The sequence below is a fragment of the Lepisma saccharinum genome, chromosome 21 (assembly GCF_977018435.1).
Source record: "Lepisma saccharinum chromosome 21, izLepSacc3.1, whole genome shotgun sequence".
NCBI lineage: Eukaryota > Metazoa > Arthropoda > Insecta > Zygentoma > Lepismatidae > Lepisma > Lepisma saccharinum.
The window spans coordinates 27,313,772-27,333,829 of NC_139249.1; the positions used below are offsets into that span (position 1 = coordinate 27,313,772).

Sequence of the window (20,058 nt, forward strand, 5' to 3'; positions counted from 1 at the left end):
GTTCAGTCGAGCCTTAATGCTCATAAAGTGGCAAAAATAAAATACTGCTTCTTTGCATAAGATCAAGAAAGTGATAGTGTGATAGAAAAATGGTTCTGGAGGTTTTTAAAAGAAGTAAATTTAACTAAATTATCGTTACTTCAAAAGAGCAGGACTCCTGCCTTTCCTCCCTTCTCCCCTTTCAAATATATCCTGACCATATAAGGTATGTATTTTTGACATTGTATGTGATGAAGTATTCAATTCATTTCACTATGATTCTCTTGCAAATCTCGTAGGACGTTCCGCACATGTAAAATCCATTCCCTTACCTTGCACACCTTGCTCACAGAATGTGTTGTTCCTACCTCCTTACTGTAAATGTCCTGTCCAATCAGGTGGTTGAAGATCGAAGCTCGCATCGTGGAGATAGATGCTCTCATCAAGGCCAATCTCAGCATGAGGAACGCAGACTGCGACCGATGCCTGCTGCTGATGGATGAGCTCGCCCAACTCTCCATCGCTCCTCTGATGCTCAAGAAGCATCCCGAGGTTGTGGAGACCATGAAGAAGGTGAGTAGGCAAATTTTATTTCATTTCCAGATAAATTGTTACAATGAACCTACTTTATCATCGTTGGCCGACACGTATCAAAAATCGTTGCTTGTCCGAGTAGTCTTTTTGTGAACAGTGAATTTACAAATCAAATAATGCTATTCATAATTGGGAAAAGGGAGACGTGGTAGTATATAAATATGGAGAAACTAGTACTCACTTATCCGCGAAACTGTTTTTTCTTCATTCTATCAATTGCAGTGGTCACTGCCACCATCCTCGTTGGAACTTGCTGTACTGTTGCTTGGCGTGCGTCTTTTGTTTGTAGTTCTCCGGCTGTTGCTAGGTGCACTCTGCATCTGTGTTGTCTGCTATTTCCCGGCGTTAACTGTTGTAGTAGGGGAATCCAAGTGTGGTGTGCCTGTCCGCTATCAATGTTTAGCTCGTGTAGGAAGTGCATTATGGCATGTGTTTCCTTGATTTTGGTGTCGATGAGTGTGTGGGCAGTGTGTTTGACCTGAACCTTTTCAATTTTATGGCTATTGTATTTGATGTGTTTAGCAAGACCAGTAGTGGGTTGGGCTTTTCTTGCATCTGTTGGGTGCTGTTGGATTCTTAAATTGACAGATCTGATGGACCTGCCAATGTAATGTACCTTGCACTCGCACTCTGCATCGTATACACCTGGGTTATCAAGAGGGTAGAGGGAGTACTTTATGTCTGTTTAGTTTATCAGCTATTTTGGCAATGGGTTTGTGCGCTACTTTGATGCCATATGGGTGTGAGATCGGGTAAATATGGAAGGTGGAGTAAGCACTCAAACTTTAGGTCTTCGATGGTAGACAATGTGACATTGGTAGTGTGTGATCTCTCATTGTCATGGAGCAAAATCTCACCAGTGGACACTAGACCACGTCGTCTCTGCTGGTTTAAGTTTTTCGCGCAAAAGGTTGGAGCAGGTGGTACTGTTTACATTATGACCTCTGGGCATGTAATGTTCAAGAATTGGCCCCTTGTGGTCCCACAATAAAGTTAACATGACCTCCGGCAAGTCCTCCACTTGAGCAATGTTGCTTTCCATGACTGCAGTGACAGAGCGACCTGGATGCGGAGAATCTTCAACACTGGTTATGCCCTGATTGAACTTCTCACCCCATTCGTACACTTGAACTGTCATGCGGCAATGAATTTCTATCGGTTGCACGCCTTCATTCAACAAAACTGTCACTACACTTCGCTGCTCCAGCTTGGAGCACTCCTGTAAGGGTGCCGGCATCTTGTGTAACTGTTTCCCAGTGTCCCGTGCACAAGGCAGAAGTGCCAACCCCAGCTATGAATAGCTTACAGATGCCTTCACAAAATAAAAAACATATAACAATCACTGTCGTTTTTTTTTATGCTAGTTTTCCGGTTATTTATTGAATGCACCTTGTATGTCATGAAATAAATTATTTTAAAATTCTAATTATTAACATATTTGTGCTTCTTATGAGCATGACCTTGTAGCCTGATCTGTTCTAAACAAAACAAGGTCTCATTTGTAACTGCCATTGATGCTTTCAGAAATATTAAATTTTATTTAGAGTGGTTCTTAAATTCAGATATTGGTGCCAGAAGTTGAGGCAGAAACATGTATGGCATCTGGTAAGTGTTGCCTTGTTTAAAAAAATTCTGTTGCCTCCAAGATATTCATTGTTGAACATAATTCTGTGGGAATGCAGGGGAATTTCGGGAAATCTACTTGAGTAAAAACCTGGAGAAGTTATGGAAAATGAAGTATGTTTTGTACTTGACAGGATTAGACAATGAAAATTCATTTCATTTTGTTCTCAAACAGCTTCTTTTGTGAGATTTCATACAGCGATGTTTTTATTTCTTTGTTCATTATTTTCAACAGAGTTCAAAAGAAATTACATTAATTTGAATAGCATGTAAGTGTGTTATTGAGCAACCTTGAAATTACTTTAAAATATGTGGCCAAGACTTGGGAGCCCTGTTTAGTGGTATGCATCTCTTGATAAATTTGCATGTTTGTAGCATCAAAATATAGATACCATAAAATAAATCATACCACAGATGAAGCATTACCTGGTATGTATGTTAACTGTTCACAAAATTCATATAATTAACAGTAAGGTTGAACATCATTTTTCTATAATTTCTAAATTGCATAACTCTACCATTTTATTGTTTTTTTATTAATACAAAACTTATGTTATGAAAGGGACATCCAAAAGTAGTACCCATCTGGTAATAAAATATATATATATATATATATATATACCTTGAACTATTTTTCTACAAAAGCACGTATGGCATTGAGGCACTCATTGTACCGGGAGATGAGTTTTTGTGTACCTTCTTCGTACCTTTCTGCCATCAGTTCATTGAGAAATGCAGTTAGATTTTGCGGGAGCTCCTCATTGTTATAAAACCACTTTCCTCCCAAAACCTCCTTTAATTTTGTAAAAAGATGATAATTGCTAGGGGTAAGATCGAGCTGTAGGCTGGGTGACAGCTCTCACTTCACAGCAGGCAGGATTCTTGATTTTCTGGTTCATCTTGACTGCCCACAGAAACATGTACGCAACCACTACCGCAATGCAACTTCTGCGGAAGCTCCCAGACAAATGATTTACACCGGGCAACATTGAATTCCTTCCGCTAACATAGTATCATTCCACCAATAAACTGGCAGCAGAAGTATATGACGAGAATATACAAAAACGTGTCTCAATGCCTCAATGCCATGGGTGCCTATGTAGGAAAAAGCTGAAGGTCTGTACTTTGAGGGTAAAATGGTTTTGTTCAACTACTTTTTTCATTATTTTCGTATTACTAGAGTTGACGAGCTGTATCTTTGCGGGTGGCCTTGGCTACTCTGCGCAGAGTGAGAGACAGATACGTTTATGTAGTTGCCACCTGCTTGCCCTTTGGGTGGTCGACAGCAAGGACAGAACGCAAGGATAATGACGTGCAGCCGGTTGCTCCTCCCCCTTGCTACTGCGCAGCCAGGCTTGGGCAGGGTTCACCCGCAAAGATACAGCTCGTCAACTCTAAAGAAATACAACTTTCTGGACATATATACATGAAGTAAATGCGAGATTTATGGTGTTTGTTAACTATTTGCTAGGCAGATATATACTTTATCCCAGGTGTACCCTTTTTGATAGGCAAATATATTCAAGATATTCAAATTAGGCAAGTCTCTAATTTAAAGGATTCCCACATTACATGTTTTTTTATTTATTAACCCAAATGTGTAAGAGTAAGACTTTGTTTTATCGCTTTGAGTAAATCATAAACACCAAAATATTGGAAAATACCTTTACAGTTGTTCTGTAATTTCTTCTTACATATACTTTCCTCTCTTTCAGTTGAGGAGATATGTTGGTAACATTAAAGAGTGGAACATGACAGAGGAAGAGGAGGTAAGATTACCACTAGCAGGTTATATGTATTCATGTCACATGATCATAGGCCAATTGATAATTAAAATGCACTTTGTCTCTGCCAGGCAAGTTGTTAGTCAATGGTTATACTACTATGCACAAAAAGTACCCGGAATTTGTGAATAAAACACAAAATACGTGGTTAATCATCTACATTTATTTTGTTGCCTTCAAAATAGGCCCCATCAGATGCAACACACATATGCCAACGCTTAACCCCAGTCTTCAAAACACTTTTCAAATGCAGAAGACTATCGCCCTGAGTTCCTTCTGCGAATTTCCTTTGATGGATTCAATTGATTCAAAACGCCTTCCCCGAAGTGGTAACTTGAGTCACGGAAAGAGAAAAAAATGACACGGAGCCATATCTGGAGAATATTGGGCTTGGGCGAGGACATGTGTTGGGTTTTTAGCCAAGAACTCGCGAACAAGAGTCGACGTGTGCGACGACGCATTATCATGGTGCAAAATCCAAGAATTGTTTTTCCATAACTCTGGTCTTTTCCGGCGAACATTCTCATGCAGACGCTTCATAACGGTCACATCTTTATTCACAGTTTGTCCCGCTGGAAGGAATTCTGAGTGCACAACACCATGATAATCAAAGAAAACAATGAGCATGACCTTAATTTTTGAGCAACTTTGGCATGTTTTTTTGGGTTTTGGTTCATTTTCGAAGCCCCATTCCGAAGATTGTTGACTTGTTTACATGTCATACTCATACACCCATGTCTCATCACCAGTTATGATGCGTTTCATGAAGGTCGAGTCACTAGAGGCTCGCAAAATCATGTCTTCAGCAACATCCCTGCAATGTGCTTTTTGCAGGAAATTCAGCTCCTTCCTAACAAGTCGTGCCTCGACACGTTTCATGCTTAACACATCGGTCAAAATGTTGTGAATGGACATGTGTGATATGCCAAGCTCACGAGCCACCTTTCTCACACTCATCTGCCGGTTTTCAAGCACCATTGTCCTGATTTTTCAGACGTTTTTGTCAGTCGTCGACGTGGAAGGTCGACCAGAACGGGGCAAATCAGCAACAACTTATCTGCCTTCTTTGAAAGCCTTGTACCATGCATACGCTTGTGTTTTCGACAGACACGAATCACCAATGGCTTGTAGCATTTTCAACGATTCAGCACACGACAGTCCGTTGGCAACACAAAATTTCTTTGCTCGATATTTGTCTCCATTCCGCAAATTACAGGACACTCGTCAACACAACTAACATAAACAGCTGCTGTGCACAAAGTGATGGATAGATTACTCTACCCCTCTGCGTGGTCATTCAGTACAGTGCTGCCATCCTACAGACAAAACAAATTCTCGATACCTCCAATGTTGGACTTTTACCAGCCAAATTCCGGGTACTTTTTTTTTTTTTTTTTGCTGAAGGTAATAGGAAAATTATTAATTAATTACAGGCTTCCCATCAGCCTGGAAAAGTGTGGGAATTTTGAAAGTAAACTGAAAACCTTGAAAGTCACGCAAATCCAGTGTTTTTTGTGTGCTTGATTTGGGAATGAAAATAAAATCCTCTTTTTTTTCTTGAACCTTAATCTTATACTTTATTTCTGTTCATCTTTTTGAAAAATGTCAAACTCTTTTTTGAATAGCAGGTCAGTTTAACACAACTACATCATTAACATGTTAAAGCACTGCAGGATTGTCTTGAAAGTTATTTTAAAACTGCTTGGAAAGTCGGGGAACTTGTTTTCAACTTAAGGCTCGGCTGGACCTTTGGCATGCGAATGGGCGATTTTTTTCAAATTTTCCTCTCCATTCGAAAAACCTCTTGGATATTTCAAAATGTGAAAAATGACGTGAATTTTCGTGTAGTTTTCTTTCACTGTTTAGATATTATCAATAGTTTCATGATTAAGTAAGTCTATTAAACTATTGATAATATCTAGACAACAGTGAAAGAAAACTACACGAAAATGTAATTTTTCACATTTTGAAATATCCAAGAGGTTTTTCGAATGGAGAAGATAATTTGAAAAAATTCGCCCAGCGCATGCCAAAGGTCCAGCCGAGCTTTAATTAGTGGGAACCGTAGATTAAACTACTACTTTTAGTGTTAAGTCTAGTTATTTCTGGAGTCTTCTCCTTGCAGTAATTTTTTTGTTTTGAAATTTGATAGTGTGCTGTAGTATCCAGTCAGAGGGAGTGATGCCTGGCAGTTTGTGTGTACCAGTGCATATAAAACACATCTACATTTGAACAAATTGAAATTTACATTTCTCTAAATTGTAATGTCATCTTGAGATTATTGTCAACCTCAAGAAGATAAGTCAGCAGTGTGTAATGTTTTCCAAAATACATGAATTTAAGAAGTTTGATTTTGGTGTTAGTTCATCCTTGTAATATAATTTGCCTTAGCACTAATTGTAATAGAAAATAAAAGTACACTTATATCACTATGTATCCACAGTTGATTTTTCTACAGAAATTACTTTGCTTTAAAATCATGCTTAAATGTTAGCATGTTAGTGAAAATTCATAATTTAACCATCAATTTTTTCTTGTAGGTTCTCTTCACTTCAAAGGCAGAGAAAATACGAACCCGAGCAACTTTTATTTACAATAAATTCAAGGTGAGTGCATGTACGTTCCTAATAAATTCATTTGAACATATTGAATTTGTATGAAAGCACAGTGAGAAGTGCTGAATGTGCCCAAGATTAGAGAAACAACACTACAGCACAGAAATTATATGTTGTTACTATTTTGAAGAGTAAGTTCTTGAAGCATTGCATCCAGTTAAGAAGAAAAATTCTGTAATGTGCTTAAATATTTGTAATTGTTCATATAGTAACCGTAATAAAGAATGCAGTCATAATTTTGGTGGAATTAATGCGTGGAGTCCTAACGTTTCCGGCAACGCAAGTCACTTGTTAAAGCAAGATGACTGACATTCCTGTGACTGCAAATGTGGAACAGCAGTTGTGATGAAATTTCTTGTGAATGAAGGTACAAGACCAAGTGAAATTCATGGAAGGCTTCAATCATAGTATGCCTACCTCTGTGCCAGGGTGCTTAGCAAAACATGCTGCAATGCCAGGGGTCCCGGGTTCAAATCCCGGCCAGGGTATGGGTGGTGTTTGTGAGTCTCCCTTCATCATATTGTCACACATCCTCATATATGCAATTAGCCAAAAATGAGACAAAGTAAAATAAACCAAATTAATAAATTGCCGGCCACCATGGCAGAGTGGTTAACACATCACACTATGATGCCAAGGGTCTCTTGTTCAAATCCCAGCCTGGGTTTGTGAGTGTCCATTCATCATATCATCACTTATCCCCATCTTCGCAAATTAGCCAGAAGTGGCACACGAAGCAAAGTAAAATAAAGCAAATCAATCAATTCAAGCATAGTACAGTGATGGGACTCTGCTTCATTGAAATATTTGAAAAGTGCAAACAGTTTAAAGGTGGTGTTCCATCAGATGATCCTGACCAAGGTGACTTGGATACCACTGAAGTCCTTCCCCTGAACATTCAGTGAGGGGGAATGCCTCGTGCTTGAAGTTCGACAGATAACATGTCTGCAACTTATGGAACAGACTCGCTTTTCTGTGGTAACTTTGACAATCGTTCATAAACACCTACAGTTCTGGAAAGTTAGTGCACGCTTGGTGCCTTCAATCAGCACAGCGCATTGCAAACCTGCAACAAGTTAAAGGAACTTCTTGATAATGCGACGAGCTACATGACATTCATTCAATTTATTAATTTAGACCAGACAACAACGACTCGATAACTGAGTCTCAACGATCCTGAAACGTTCAAAATGTCATTAGTTCGAATTATTTGTATTGATGAACTTTGCCTGGTAACGCTGGTGACGTATGCAGATCGCTGGAGTTAAATTTTTATACCTTCAGATTTCAAATAGGATTTCACATCATTTACAACTAACAATAACCACTTTCCATAGCAACAGCATTAACCCAATTTACACACGCGAAGTTCCCCCCTTTCTGAAAGAGAAGAATTATTCATTTAAACATTTGCACAAACCACCAAATACAAATGGAAGAAAATGCTGTAGTACGTAAATATGAACACAAGAAACAGTAAACTTATTTATTGAATTGAATTTAACACATATTTCCTGCGCATGAAAGCATCAACAATCTGTCCTAATTAAGTTAAGAGACGTGAAATAACTGTCGATACGTAATCGAAAAATTACCCATCATTGTCCTTTAGCATGCACCTTTTATGCTATATAAGGAATTACAAAAGTCCTAATTACTTCCTAATTTGACATAGAACCAATCTTGGACCATGCTCCTCGTTTGTTTTGGCAAGTGCTATGCGTTTCTTGCACGAAAATAGATCGTTTTACGTGTGCACAGAGCCCTTTTCAGACATGGCGTCGATGGCCATTTTGTAAATAACGCATGGTCTGTGGCGTGTACTAGTACCGTTTCCCGTAAGATCCAACACACGCGAGATAGCTATCTCTTAAACAAACTTTGCTTAAACGTAGTAAACACGATTTTCGAGAATTTTCTTCCTCTCAAAGTCACTTAAGATAATTTAATTTCCTCACCTGGTGTGTCGGGAACGAAGAATCCAGCACGCACGAGTCCACTCCTTAACTCTCTCGTAACCGAGAGCTCGATTCATTTTCAACGCTTTTTTCTGCGTTGTGCTTTTCACTTCATGCTATTATCCGCCGTTTTGTCCTAACTGCAGATGTCAGATTCCTCCCGAAAGCACAGAAACCATTCTAATTTCCACCACTGTCGTGACATAACTCTGTTCACTCCATTTTTTCTCCCGGAAGTCCCCTTTCGATCACCACGCACCCCTATCGATAACTACCATTCATTTCGCAGAGCACGATTGTCTTTACCAAACAACAATTTACATGATTTAGAACTCACACGTTATCAAATATGTGTGTGCGTTAAAGAACCCATTGTAATGCTTATTAAGATAAACTTTTTGCTGTTAATTAACCAATGGCATCTAGACCAAAACGCTGTATATTTTATTATTTTGCACCATAACTGCGAATTGCCCATGCGTGCAGTGACCGACACATCAAAATGTCCTTGTGCATAAGGAAACCGCGAGAAAATCGGATCTCAAACAAAGGAATTTACAATTCAAATGCGCACAACGGTCAGAGCCATCTAGCGATTCTTCGCATAAGTATTAAAGCAACAAAGTTTTCATATTGCATAGGCATTCCACCTATCGTGAATTCTCTGCACTAGACGAGTTCATCGTCTTAGGACCTGAGTTGGGTTACTTTACCCCAGCAACACACACACGAAACTCAAGTTTCCAGTATACCTTATGACAGTTCGTCATAATAAGGAAGGCCAGTCTTTTGTTGATTGGATTGCCACCTGCAGCAAAGTGTGGGTGCATCAAGATAGTGGAATCTTGCGGACTCACCACCACAAAAAGGGGCATCAGCAGGCAGTCACAACCAATATTTTGTGGGAAAAATTATGAAAACTTATCCTTCCTGTGTTAATAAACTAGGTGGCTACTCTTTGGGGATCATGTTGGAATTATTGGCTCTGGTAATTATGCATGCATTCTGTGTGAATACATGAAAAATTGCAACTTTTATTAATCCAAATCCCATTGAATTTATTGAACTTTACCGAGGCAAGTTTATCACAGTTTAGCATTTATTTTTATTGAGGAAGGAAAAGATAAAGAAAGCTGCTTGGAAAATGAAACAGAATTTAATCTGTTTACTTTGTTCGTGTCCTTTTTCAGTATGATCTATTAGACAGAGAGAAGAATATTGGAAGCTAAGATATCTTGAAGTTGATTAGGTAACTTTGAGTTTGAAATCATTATACAATTAACAAATTTTAGTAGATTAGTATATCCTGTAACATTTGTGACTTGGGTTTGTAGATGTACATTCGAGCCTGTATATGTGAAATGGCAAATGTATATTTTAAATATACCATTAAAACCTAAATGTAAAATTGAACTAAATATCACTGCATTAACAACTTAAACCTGCAGTTGGTATTGCAAGAATTTTGCTTAATACATGCTTCTTTTTTCCTCCCAGACTTTCTTTACAGTTCCTGAAGGGCGAACATTCTGGACTGTGTTTGCAGATGATGTTACAGAATTCCGCAATGTGACCCAAGATATGAAGCCAGATGAGGTCTTTGCACTAGTGTTTGACCCAACATGTAACTATATAATCATTTACTTTCTTATCCTAAAGTAGCAAATAAGGGAATTGCATGGAGAGTGGGTTTTTTTTCTCGACTTGAGTGCTCATGTTGAAAAGACTTCATAACATTTATCTGCACGAATATATATTAATAAATGTTTGTAATTTATTTCACCTCCAGAAGTTTGAGTTAGTGAGTGGTAAAAAATAATAGAGGAAATAAAAGATGTGTTAGTTTTGACATGTGGTGGTGGTGTAAAACGTGGTAGTTAAGTGAAATAAGTCTAGTGGTTGGTTGGTTACCAGGAAGTAAAAGATTTGAGAAGGGCTTGAGATGAAAATTTTCATGAAATGGAATGCATTACTTAACGTGGTGGTGTATTTTTTTTTTTTTTTGTCTGCTACAGGGACTAGATTAATGACTAGTGAAATGATGCCCTGTATTAAAATTTATAATATTAGAAAATTATAATCGCAAGGCACAAAAAGATTTGGGCAAGATAGATGCCACCATACTCTGTTAAGTCTCTTTGCAGCAACAGCAGATCTCCACATACAGGGGAAGCTTATATGAATGATATAATATGTCCTATTAAAGAGTATTAACAATCTAGTTCACACTGAAAAGAAAATGTCTAATGAAATATGAAATATCTATAAAAATTCGAACCAGAAGGATCCGTTGTCTCATTAGTGACGAGATGGAACAGGAAGGTTTCATATATCCACGAACCAGAATGCCGCTCAGTCCATTTTGAGCATAACTAAATTTCATAATCTTGTGATGAAAGTCAGTTATTGTAAGTTACTGACTTGAAAAGTGCAGTAAAATGTAACCGTAAACAAACACAGAGATCTTGGTGGGAATGGTTTGGAGGTCAGGCCCTGGCTTGGTAGCTCATTAGTAGAGCATTGGCATGGAATGCCAAAGACCTAGGTTCAATCCCTGTTCCAGCCACAGTTTTCAAGTAACCTTTCACTGAGTTATGTTCTCTTGTGTACCCTAAGATATTTCGTAGGCTAGTTCAGTTTTTATAAAACTTACTAGTTTATTCTCTACTGCAAGTAATTATTTTGTTTCAGTTAAAGAGGGTAAACATGCACGTTCTTCACCAGGAATCCAGTCAGAGGAGGAAGGAACAAAGGATAAAGAAGGGGAGAAACCAGTAAGTACAAGTGTTTGTCTGAAACTCTCCAATAAATCCAGTTCGTTTTTATATTGGGCCAGTAACCACTAAAGAAACCATGTCAACAAATTTAGGCGTACCACGTACACATTTTCACTGACAGGTCATATATGTACAAAGAGAATTGCACAACTGTACTAATACCTTTTCTCTTGCAGGAAATTTATTATTGATAATTGTGCTTTTTTTGGGCTCTGGTATCAACCAATGTAGACACATCACTTTTATTGTTAGTTTTGCCCGTTAGTTCTTTTCAAGTAGCTCCCCAATTGTCCTCACGAGTGGGTCAGTGCTAAAAATTTGAGGGCTCCCATGGAGAATCTAACCTGGGACAACGTGCACCAACCATTTGGTTACGTGGGAGCCCTTGTTACATATCCTCAAAGAGTGGTCTTTTGTTGTACTTCTCTGCAAATGTGGTCTATTCAGCATCCATAGGGCCAATGCTAGAAGTGAAATTCCGGAAATCACTTTCTGTAAGCTGGCAACACTGCTGCTCATATACATTGATATTATTTTTTCCCCAAGAAGTATCAGCTAATTTTCAATGCAACTTTGTATGCTTGTAGGAATGTACATACTACATTACTTTCATTCACTTTGGTCTATTGTGGTTGCCACAGGGGCATGCCAAATTCCACTTTTTTAAATTTCAATTTTCTTCTTCCTTTAAATAAATAAATAAAAAGTAGGCTTAATTCAGGAAATGCATGTTACTTCTCTCTTCATAAAATTTTGTCTTGGTGCCTTACATTGAAAGAGGAACATAAATTGAGAGTATTTGAAAATAAGATCCTTAGGAAAATCTTTGGACCTAAAAGGGATGAGGAGACAGGTGAGTGGAGAAGGTTACATAATTTAGAACTACATAATTTGTATTCATGTCCAGATATTATTAGAATGATTAAATCAAGAAGACTTAGGTGGGCAGGCCATGTGGCACGAATGGGAGAGGAAAGAGGAGTTTACAGGATTCTTGTTGGGAAACCTGATGGTAAAAGACATGTAGGAAGACCAAGACGAAGATGGAGGGACAACGTTGAGATGGACCTAAGGGAAATCGGTAGAGATGGAAAAGAGTATATAGAACTTGCTCAAGTTAGGGAAAGATGGAAGGCCTGTGTTGCTGCAGCCATGAACCTTCGGGTTTAAGAAGGCTAGAGAGTTAGTTAGTTAGTTCTTCCTTTAACTTCGTTATTGAGAAATAGAATGTATAAATATCACCTCTGATAAAAGCCCTGTCATTCCAGAAAGGGGCAGGAAACAACCAATTTGATCACTCTCCATGACAATTAGTTCCTCGAGCTATGACTTTTTTTTTTTCACCGCAAGTTTGAAAAGTGTGCACTTGAAAAGTTCCCATCTGGAGACACTGTGCATGCACTCAAGACTCCCGTTAAACATGTTGAAACAGGTTTGAACATGTTGTATGCTATGCTTGTACTCATTATGGGATATTTGATACTGGTTTCACCCAATTATTTTGTATTTGCAAAGTACATTTGTATGTATTTCAAGATGGAAGCAAAATGTTGGGTACATTTTTTATGTGCCAAGTTACATTGATGTGAAATTTTTCTCCTGTCACTTGCAGCTGAATGGAGATAAAGATGCAGATGTTGGTGACGACTTGTCCGACTCCAGGCACTCAAATCCAGACAAGGTAGTCAAGAAACGAGGCAGGCCTAGAAAGACACCAGTTGCTCCTACAGAAGCGGTTCGTAATATTTGTATATTTCAACCCCTTTTTAGAGGTAGTGTGGGTCAAGTGTTGCAAAGTACGCAATCCTTCAATATTTTAGCAAGGCAATAACTTGTAAGCGTCATTGCATAATCTTATGACCTAAAATTTTACAAAATATGCACTATAATTGGAAAAATATGTCGTTATAACTAGACTGTTTCAAACATCAATATCTAACTTATTCTGAAATATTTTCATATACATACTATATTTTTAGTTGACATTATGGGCCATTACGAAATTTTATATTATTTACTGCTTCTCAAATATTTACAGCAGAATTAATAATTCTCCGTGAATTGCATAACTCACAGGAAAACTCAAACTTCAGAAAGTGTCGCATCAGTAAATAAACTCTAAATTTCATGTTTAAGAGTCTATTTTACATCATTTCGTGACAAGACAGTGTAGGAAAATTTTCCTCACACCTTTCAAAAACATGAAAAATGAACAGTGCATTCTGTTTCACATATCGTGTTTTCATCATAAACGAAAAATGCATGCCTCTACCTATTAATGTATGCATGAACTGTACTTACGTATTCACAAAATGGTTTATTTTCAGCTGATTAATTTTGTTGGCCACTGTTACAATGCACGTGGAACTTGCAGTTATCTGCTTGGCAGGCTACGGGTCTGCTATTGTTGATGGATTGTCTGCTGTGTCATCAGCCATCCTTTCGTTTTGCTTGCTCCAGTAGTAGAAGTCAAATGTGGATTTGGTTCATGTCAATTATGTGCTACATGTTTGGTGGACATTTCCTTGATTTGGTGATTGTTGTACCCGGTGGTTTTGTTAAGCCAGGGTTGGTGTTTTTTTCAGCATCATCAGATGAGTGTTGTTAAATTCTTTCGTTAATGGATCAGATAATCTTCCAGTGTAAAGTGCCTTGCACTAACACTCATCATAGTACACCCCCAGTGTGTACATTGTGAGCTTAGCTGCAGTAGTCTAGTTGGTAGGGTGTCTCGACTTCCATGCGGGAGACCTTGGTTCGATACCCGGGGTGGGTGATCTAAGGTCGGAATTTTTCTGACCTGTCACATAAAGCACCTCTGGGGCTCACCCAGCCTCAAATCAAGATGTACCTGGGGACAACCCTGAGGGTAAAGGCAGGTGGAGCATGTTGCTGATTACATCATCTCAAAAAATGGCCGAGATCGAGAACCCCACATCCGCTTAATGTGCCTTCATGGCATGGGATACTTTACCTTACCTGACCAGTTTGTCCATTGTATTAAGGAAGTGTCTTGCTGAGTCTGTCAGTTAATTTGGGACTGTTTGTGTGTGCTGTAGTAATATCGAAAGGTTGGAGGGCTTTGGCGAGGCAGTTCAAGGTGGAGTTGTGGTTCGGATTTGAGTCTCTGCCTTACTACACCATGTGTATAGTTGGTGTTTAGTGTAATATTCTTGATTCCCATTTCCGTGATGGCTATTTCTTCTTCGAGAGCATCTTCCATGGAGCAGTATATGTAATTTATATTTACAATCATGATTGTACGCTAAGCCCACCACATTTGGCTTCCACTACAGGAACAAATAAAACCAAGGGGTGACATCTGACACAGCAGACAATCCGTCAACAGCAACACATACCAATAAAAGTTGGAAGCCCACCAAGCAGATAAATACAAAGTTCCATTGTGGATATTGACAGTGGTCTCAGAAATTAATCTTAAAATTAAATATATAAAATAAAATAAGACAATCGAAAATAGACTGTTTCCCAGATAATTTGAAAATTTTGAACAGCGTGTTCAAATTTTTCTAAGCTTCAACATTTGATCATCTCATGGTATGCTACTGTATTTCCTCTTTACAACGAACTCAAGTGCTCTTCTGTATCTTCATTTGTTCGTGAGATATACGTAATTATGTAATTAAAAATTACCTGTATTTCATCAAAATTATCGTATTTCATCAAAATTCTTGCACTGGTGTCGGTTTTTGGAGCAAAATAAAGCAGTGTACCAAATCAAGGGGTCCCGGGTTCGATACCCGGTGGAGGCACATAGTGGTTCGGATCCCACTTTAAACTGTAGGTCCAGTCCCAATTAGCCTTACTGTGCAAAAATGACTTAAAACATCAAATCAATCAATCAATCATATGAATGTTACCTATTTAATTTTGTTTTTTTGATACTTGACGACATTCTTTCAACCCACAGGCCACAGAAGAGAACAAGAAGAGATGAAGACGTGCAGACCTGCAGCTGATGGCCATATTTAAATAGTCTGAGAGAACTAGATTTGTCTGCTGTTGGAGATCTTGTAGTAATGCTACTGAATGTTACTTTTTATGTGCCCTGGAGTTGGTGCCACGTGTGATGGTTCTAGCGATATAGAGCAGGTTATTTCTATGTTCGTACATTTATTTTAACTGAAGAGTTTTGACACACAAATGCAACCCAAAATGAATTTTTACAATGTAATTAGTCCTCCGAAAGTATGAATATGTTATGCTTAGTTTGTATTGTTTTCATGCATGCAAGATGACTTAATGTTTTCATAAAACCATTTGCAGGCATTACAAAAGTTTACATACATGAAAAGGCATTCAAAAACCAATAAATGTGTGTTGAAAGCACAAGCACTAGTGAAGAAATTGCAATTTTCTAAAGTTGGTACAAACAATGACGTTAAATGTTACATACAGTCATGTCCTCCCTTCTCTATTTTTTAAGTTGCAAAACAAAATTGCACAAAACTACATGTAAATGGCTTGCACATTCTTTTGGTAAACTATCTCATGTGGGTATTCACAACTCAGTCTGTTAATTCTGAAGGTCTCCATTCTTTTTTGGATTTGTACATATGAGGTAGACAAGTGCTTATTTCTGTTATAATAAAAATGTATATAATATATCTATTTCATCTGTAATGATGATCCTATCGTTAAAATGGATGTTTTTCATTTTTGTCGATTTAGAGGCTACATTTTAAGTTTTAAGCTCTGTAAAGGCCATAGTACACCACTTTGATTTTTAGTATCTTGGCCATTTTACAGTACTAATTCATTTCACTTTTATGAACATAGAATATAGTTACAATACTGAGAAATAACAATATTCTCTTTAGTTAATAATTCCAACTTACTCAGTATTCAATAAAGAAATAGTTGACGGGAGCATCATATCATCCTTATAGCTTCTGATAATGTTAAAGAACTAAAGAAAGATTTTGTGTTCCTTGGAAATATTAAAACTGTAGTTACGTATGTAAAACTATCAAACTTGTATTTACAGTAAGTTTTGTCCTATCTGCTTTTGTGACATATCACCACTTAAGTTTCTCAACTGTAGACTGTAATGGTGATTTGTCACATGAAAAAGAAAAATCTTATAATTTCTTTGTAATGTGTAATCATTGTCCAGTTCAATATTTTTCTGTACCTTGTTACAAAGATGTTTGAAACAAAGGGTGATAACCTTTAATATAGCTTTTAGCAAGAAAGAGAATCAATCACCTATAAATATTGTTTGAACACACTAGTTTGAATGCAGTAAAGAATATATTAAATGAACAAAAAGCTGGTAGAAATTGGTATTTTTAGTTCTGATGATTCTTGTATTCACAAGTTATGTATTTATGTTATTTCTGATTTACATTTAATTTCAAACTTATTTTCCTTTCTGTGAATTAAATTCACATTGGGGATGTTTATACTCAATTCATGGGCCAATACTTGGAATATGAATTATTTCATTTGGTATTGATCTGCCATTTAGAATTTTTATAACTTGTCTGTTAAGACCATGGTCTTTTTAAAAATAAACTCTTCAGTTAACGTCAACACAGTGTGTTCTTGAACTTCTGTGTTTGAAGTGCATGCTTTTGTTAGTTGTAACCTGGTTTATTATTAGTTTTGTTCTTTTTTTAAAAGAAAACAGAAAATACAGTTTTTCCATTTTTGGAAGAATTTGAGCTATAAATTTGTGACTTTTGTAAAAACATTTGAAAACACTTTTTTTGTTCATGTAGGTGATGGAATTGGAAAGTAAAAAACTGATTGAACCATTTGTTCCCAACTAGTTACATTTTTTGGAAAATATTTCGTATCAATATAAAATGTTTTTATTTTTTACTTTATTTTCAATTTTGTCAATACATTTAACTAAATTTGTTTAGATTTAACATTCAAAATTGCAGACACAATGCTTATTTATTAGCATGTAGAGTTTGAAAAAAAAATTATTCAAAAAAATTAACTTAATATTTCTGAATAATGATCGATTTTACCTGTTGAAGCTCGAAAACTAAACGTAACACCTCCCATTGCCATTTGCTATTTAAGAATATACATCAGTGCTTTATGTATCTCTGTCCATGAGAAACAGTTTGACCAATAGCCATGGAGAATGATAAAAGAATAATGAAATTGTGTAAAAAGAGAAAAGAAAATTTGAATATCCATGTCTAAAGAAATGAAAATTGAATAGTCCTCCCAAAATATCTTAATTAAATGTTGTTATCTTTGTATGAGAAAAACATTGTTACATTTCTGAATCTGTCAAAATACATTGAAAGATGCTGCAAGTTTAAAACCTATGGCATACGATTCTTCATACTCCTGGGTTTTGTGAAATTATAGATTTGCTTTGGATAGTTTTTGCGTGTGTTATCATTCTCATGTTTGGCTGCAACAAAATTTTGGTGAACAAAAATATGTCTTGGGTCATTCCACACAAACTCCCAACACACTGACTCAGATCTGTAATACTATCAAGCCATGTTAAAAAAAAAAAAAATCCCAACTACGGCAGTGTTTATTAACCTTTTGCCGCCCAAGGCCTTTTTCACATGTAAGCCTCTCTGTCCCGAGCCGATTTTGAGCAAAATGCAGAGTTTCAATTAAATGAGTGTAGATCGGAGGCTAATTGCCCTAGAGAGATGAGTGATATACCGTTGTACGCGGAATGAACCAGAGATTCAGACTATATGATTTTTTTGCAAATTCGGCGTATATGTGGTGGGAGGGGAGGGGCTAACTCAAAATTTAGGGGGAAAAAATTTTGTTCCCCCACCCTCCCCTCAAGCAAAAAGTACATGACAGTGTCGACATGCACATGGAAATGATCGCTAACATGTAAGGAACACAAAAATATTTGCATTATTATCATATGACCAATGTAACTTGAGTTATACCCCCAAAAGGAATTGTCGGCACACCACTGATTCAAGCTTCAAAATTCAGCGGTCCCTTGAAATGACTTTAGCCCAGAGACTATTTGCCCTGGAGATATGAACGATATACCATTGTATGCAGAATGAATCACAGATTCAGACGATATATAATTTATGCACATTCGGCGCACATATGGAGGGGGAAAGGGGGGAAATCCCCTGAATTTTTTTTTTAAAAAAATTGGGTTTCTCCCCCCCCCCGCCCCCCGAAAAAAAGGATATCAAAAGTTCAAAATGCACATAGAAATTATCGCTGGCATGTAAGAAACAGAAAAATATTTGCATCATTGCCGTATGACCAATGTAAGGCGAGCTGTACCCCTGAAACGAAAGGCTTGTACGCCACTGTCTCAAGCTTCGGAAGTGAGCGAAATGCAGAGTTACATTGAATTGACTACAGCTCGGAGACTATTTGCCCTGGAGATATGAACAATATACCGTTGTACGCAGAATGAATCACAGATTCAGACGATATATAATTTATGCACATTCGGCACACATATGGAGGGGGAAAGGGGGGAAATCCCCTGAAAATCCCCTTTTTTTAAAAAAAAAATGGGGGTTTCCCCCCGCCACCCGAAAAAAGGATAACAAAATGTCAAAACGCAAATTGTATGCAAATTCGGCGTATATATGGAGGGGGAAGGGAGGAATCCCCCAAAAATAATTTTTAAAAACATAGGAAGAAGAGTATAAATAAGAATTTTTCTTTGTATTTACCTTTGCTGCTCCATCTCCCAGGCTTGGTCTGGAGCCATGATGCCTTACTTCTGGTGGTACTCCAAAACATGGCTCCAGACACAGGGCCACCTTGCAGGTATCGCATCGGCATCTACTTCGCCGTGAAGTTCGTGGCCCGCACAGCACACATCTCCGTTGTTCCTGTGCCATGGTGGGGAAATGACGGAAACCACTAACCTCGTAGCGCGTGTTGGTAGATGGAGACAAACTTGATGATAGACCAAGTTGTGCAGCCCCTTGGGGAGCTGGGGTTAGAGTGCCTCACCTGGCACTTGTCCCCAAAAGACTTATAGCCAACTTCTCACGGAACTCAGTGCCTCACGTTCTGATGAAATCCCTTGAAGAGCAGGTAGGCGTTCAGGATACATTGGGCGAGTAGGTTTCCTTCAGCACGCTTCGAATTCCCATTCTCACAACGCAGATTGAACAACCAGTTTTCCCCTCCCCTTACCCCCACCCCCTGCTTCCGCCCTCACGGAAAACTTTCATTTTGACATCGGATGCTTATAAACAAGCTTCCTTCGAACGCAGATAGCAGGAGGGAGTGAAAAGCATTGCTTTAGAACAACAAAGCCGGTCTTCCTTTGTCGGCAAAAATTTGACGTTGAAAAGAGCCGCAAAAGAGAAGTACCTTTTCCTGCCTTTTCCCCTCCATTTTCATGAAGACAAAAAAAAATTCAAAAAACCATTTCTGTTAAATACATGTGTTAGGAACAATATAAAAAAATAAAATCGAAAAACCAAAAATAGAAAAGTTATAACGTAAAAACTACGACCTTGACACAGCATCTCGATCGAGATGCTTGGGACAGTGATGGTTACATTTGGGTATCTCGTTTGAGACGCTTGGGCAGCAAAAGGTTAAAACACACTATACACGTAGTTTGAATCTCAGTTTTAAGTAGACTCTAATATAGGGTGGAAATGTTATGTGTATAGTGTGTTGTTATATAGTAAAGATTGCCTTGGTCAGCATTTTTAGTGTTTTTTTTAATCAGATTTGTAATAAACTGTGGTATAGTAAATATCATCGCAGATAT

At 37.7% G+C, this 20,058-nt stretch overlaps 1 protein-coding gene and 1 long non-coding RNA gene across 2 annotated transcripts in view; both read left to right on the top strand.

The window, feature by feature from the left end:
• The window catches only part of LOC146004116 (uncharacterized), a 99,234-nt gene extending 87,835 nt beyond the window's left edge, over nt 1–11,399 (top strand). The window contains exons 11-15 of the mRNA XM_083142780.1: nt 378–552; nt 3,912–3,965; nt 6,521–6,586; nt 10,051–10,177; nt 11,245–11,399. Coding sequence (XP_082998906.1) covers nt 378–552; nt 3,912–3,965; nt 6,521–6,586; nt 10,051–10,177; nt 11,245–11,399 — 577 coding nt within the window. The remainder of the gene's footprint in view (nt 1–377; nt 553–3,911; nt 3,966–6,520; nt 6,587–10,050; nt 10,178–11,244) is intronic.
• Nucleotides 11,400–12,947: 1,548 nt separating this feature from the next.
• LOC146004048 (uncharacterized) lies at nt 12,948–16,886 on the top strand. The gene is made up of 2 exons (XR_014443885.1): nt 12,948–13,065; nt 15,262–16,886. It is a non-coding gene; the product is annotated as an uncharacterized LOC146004048 (long non-coding RNA).
• Nucleotides 16,887–20,058: the final 3,172 nt, after the last annotated feature.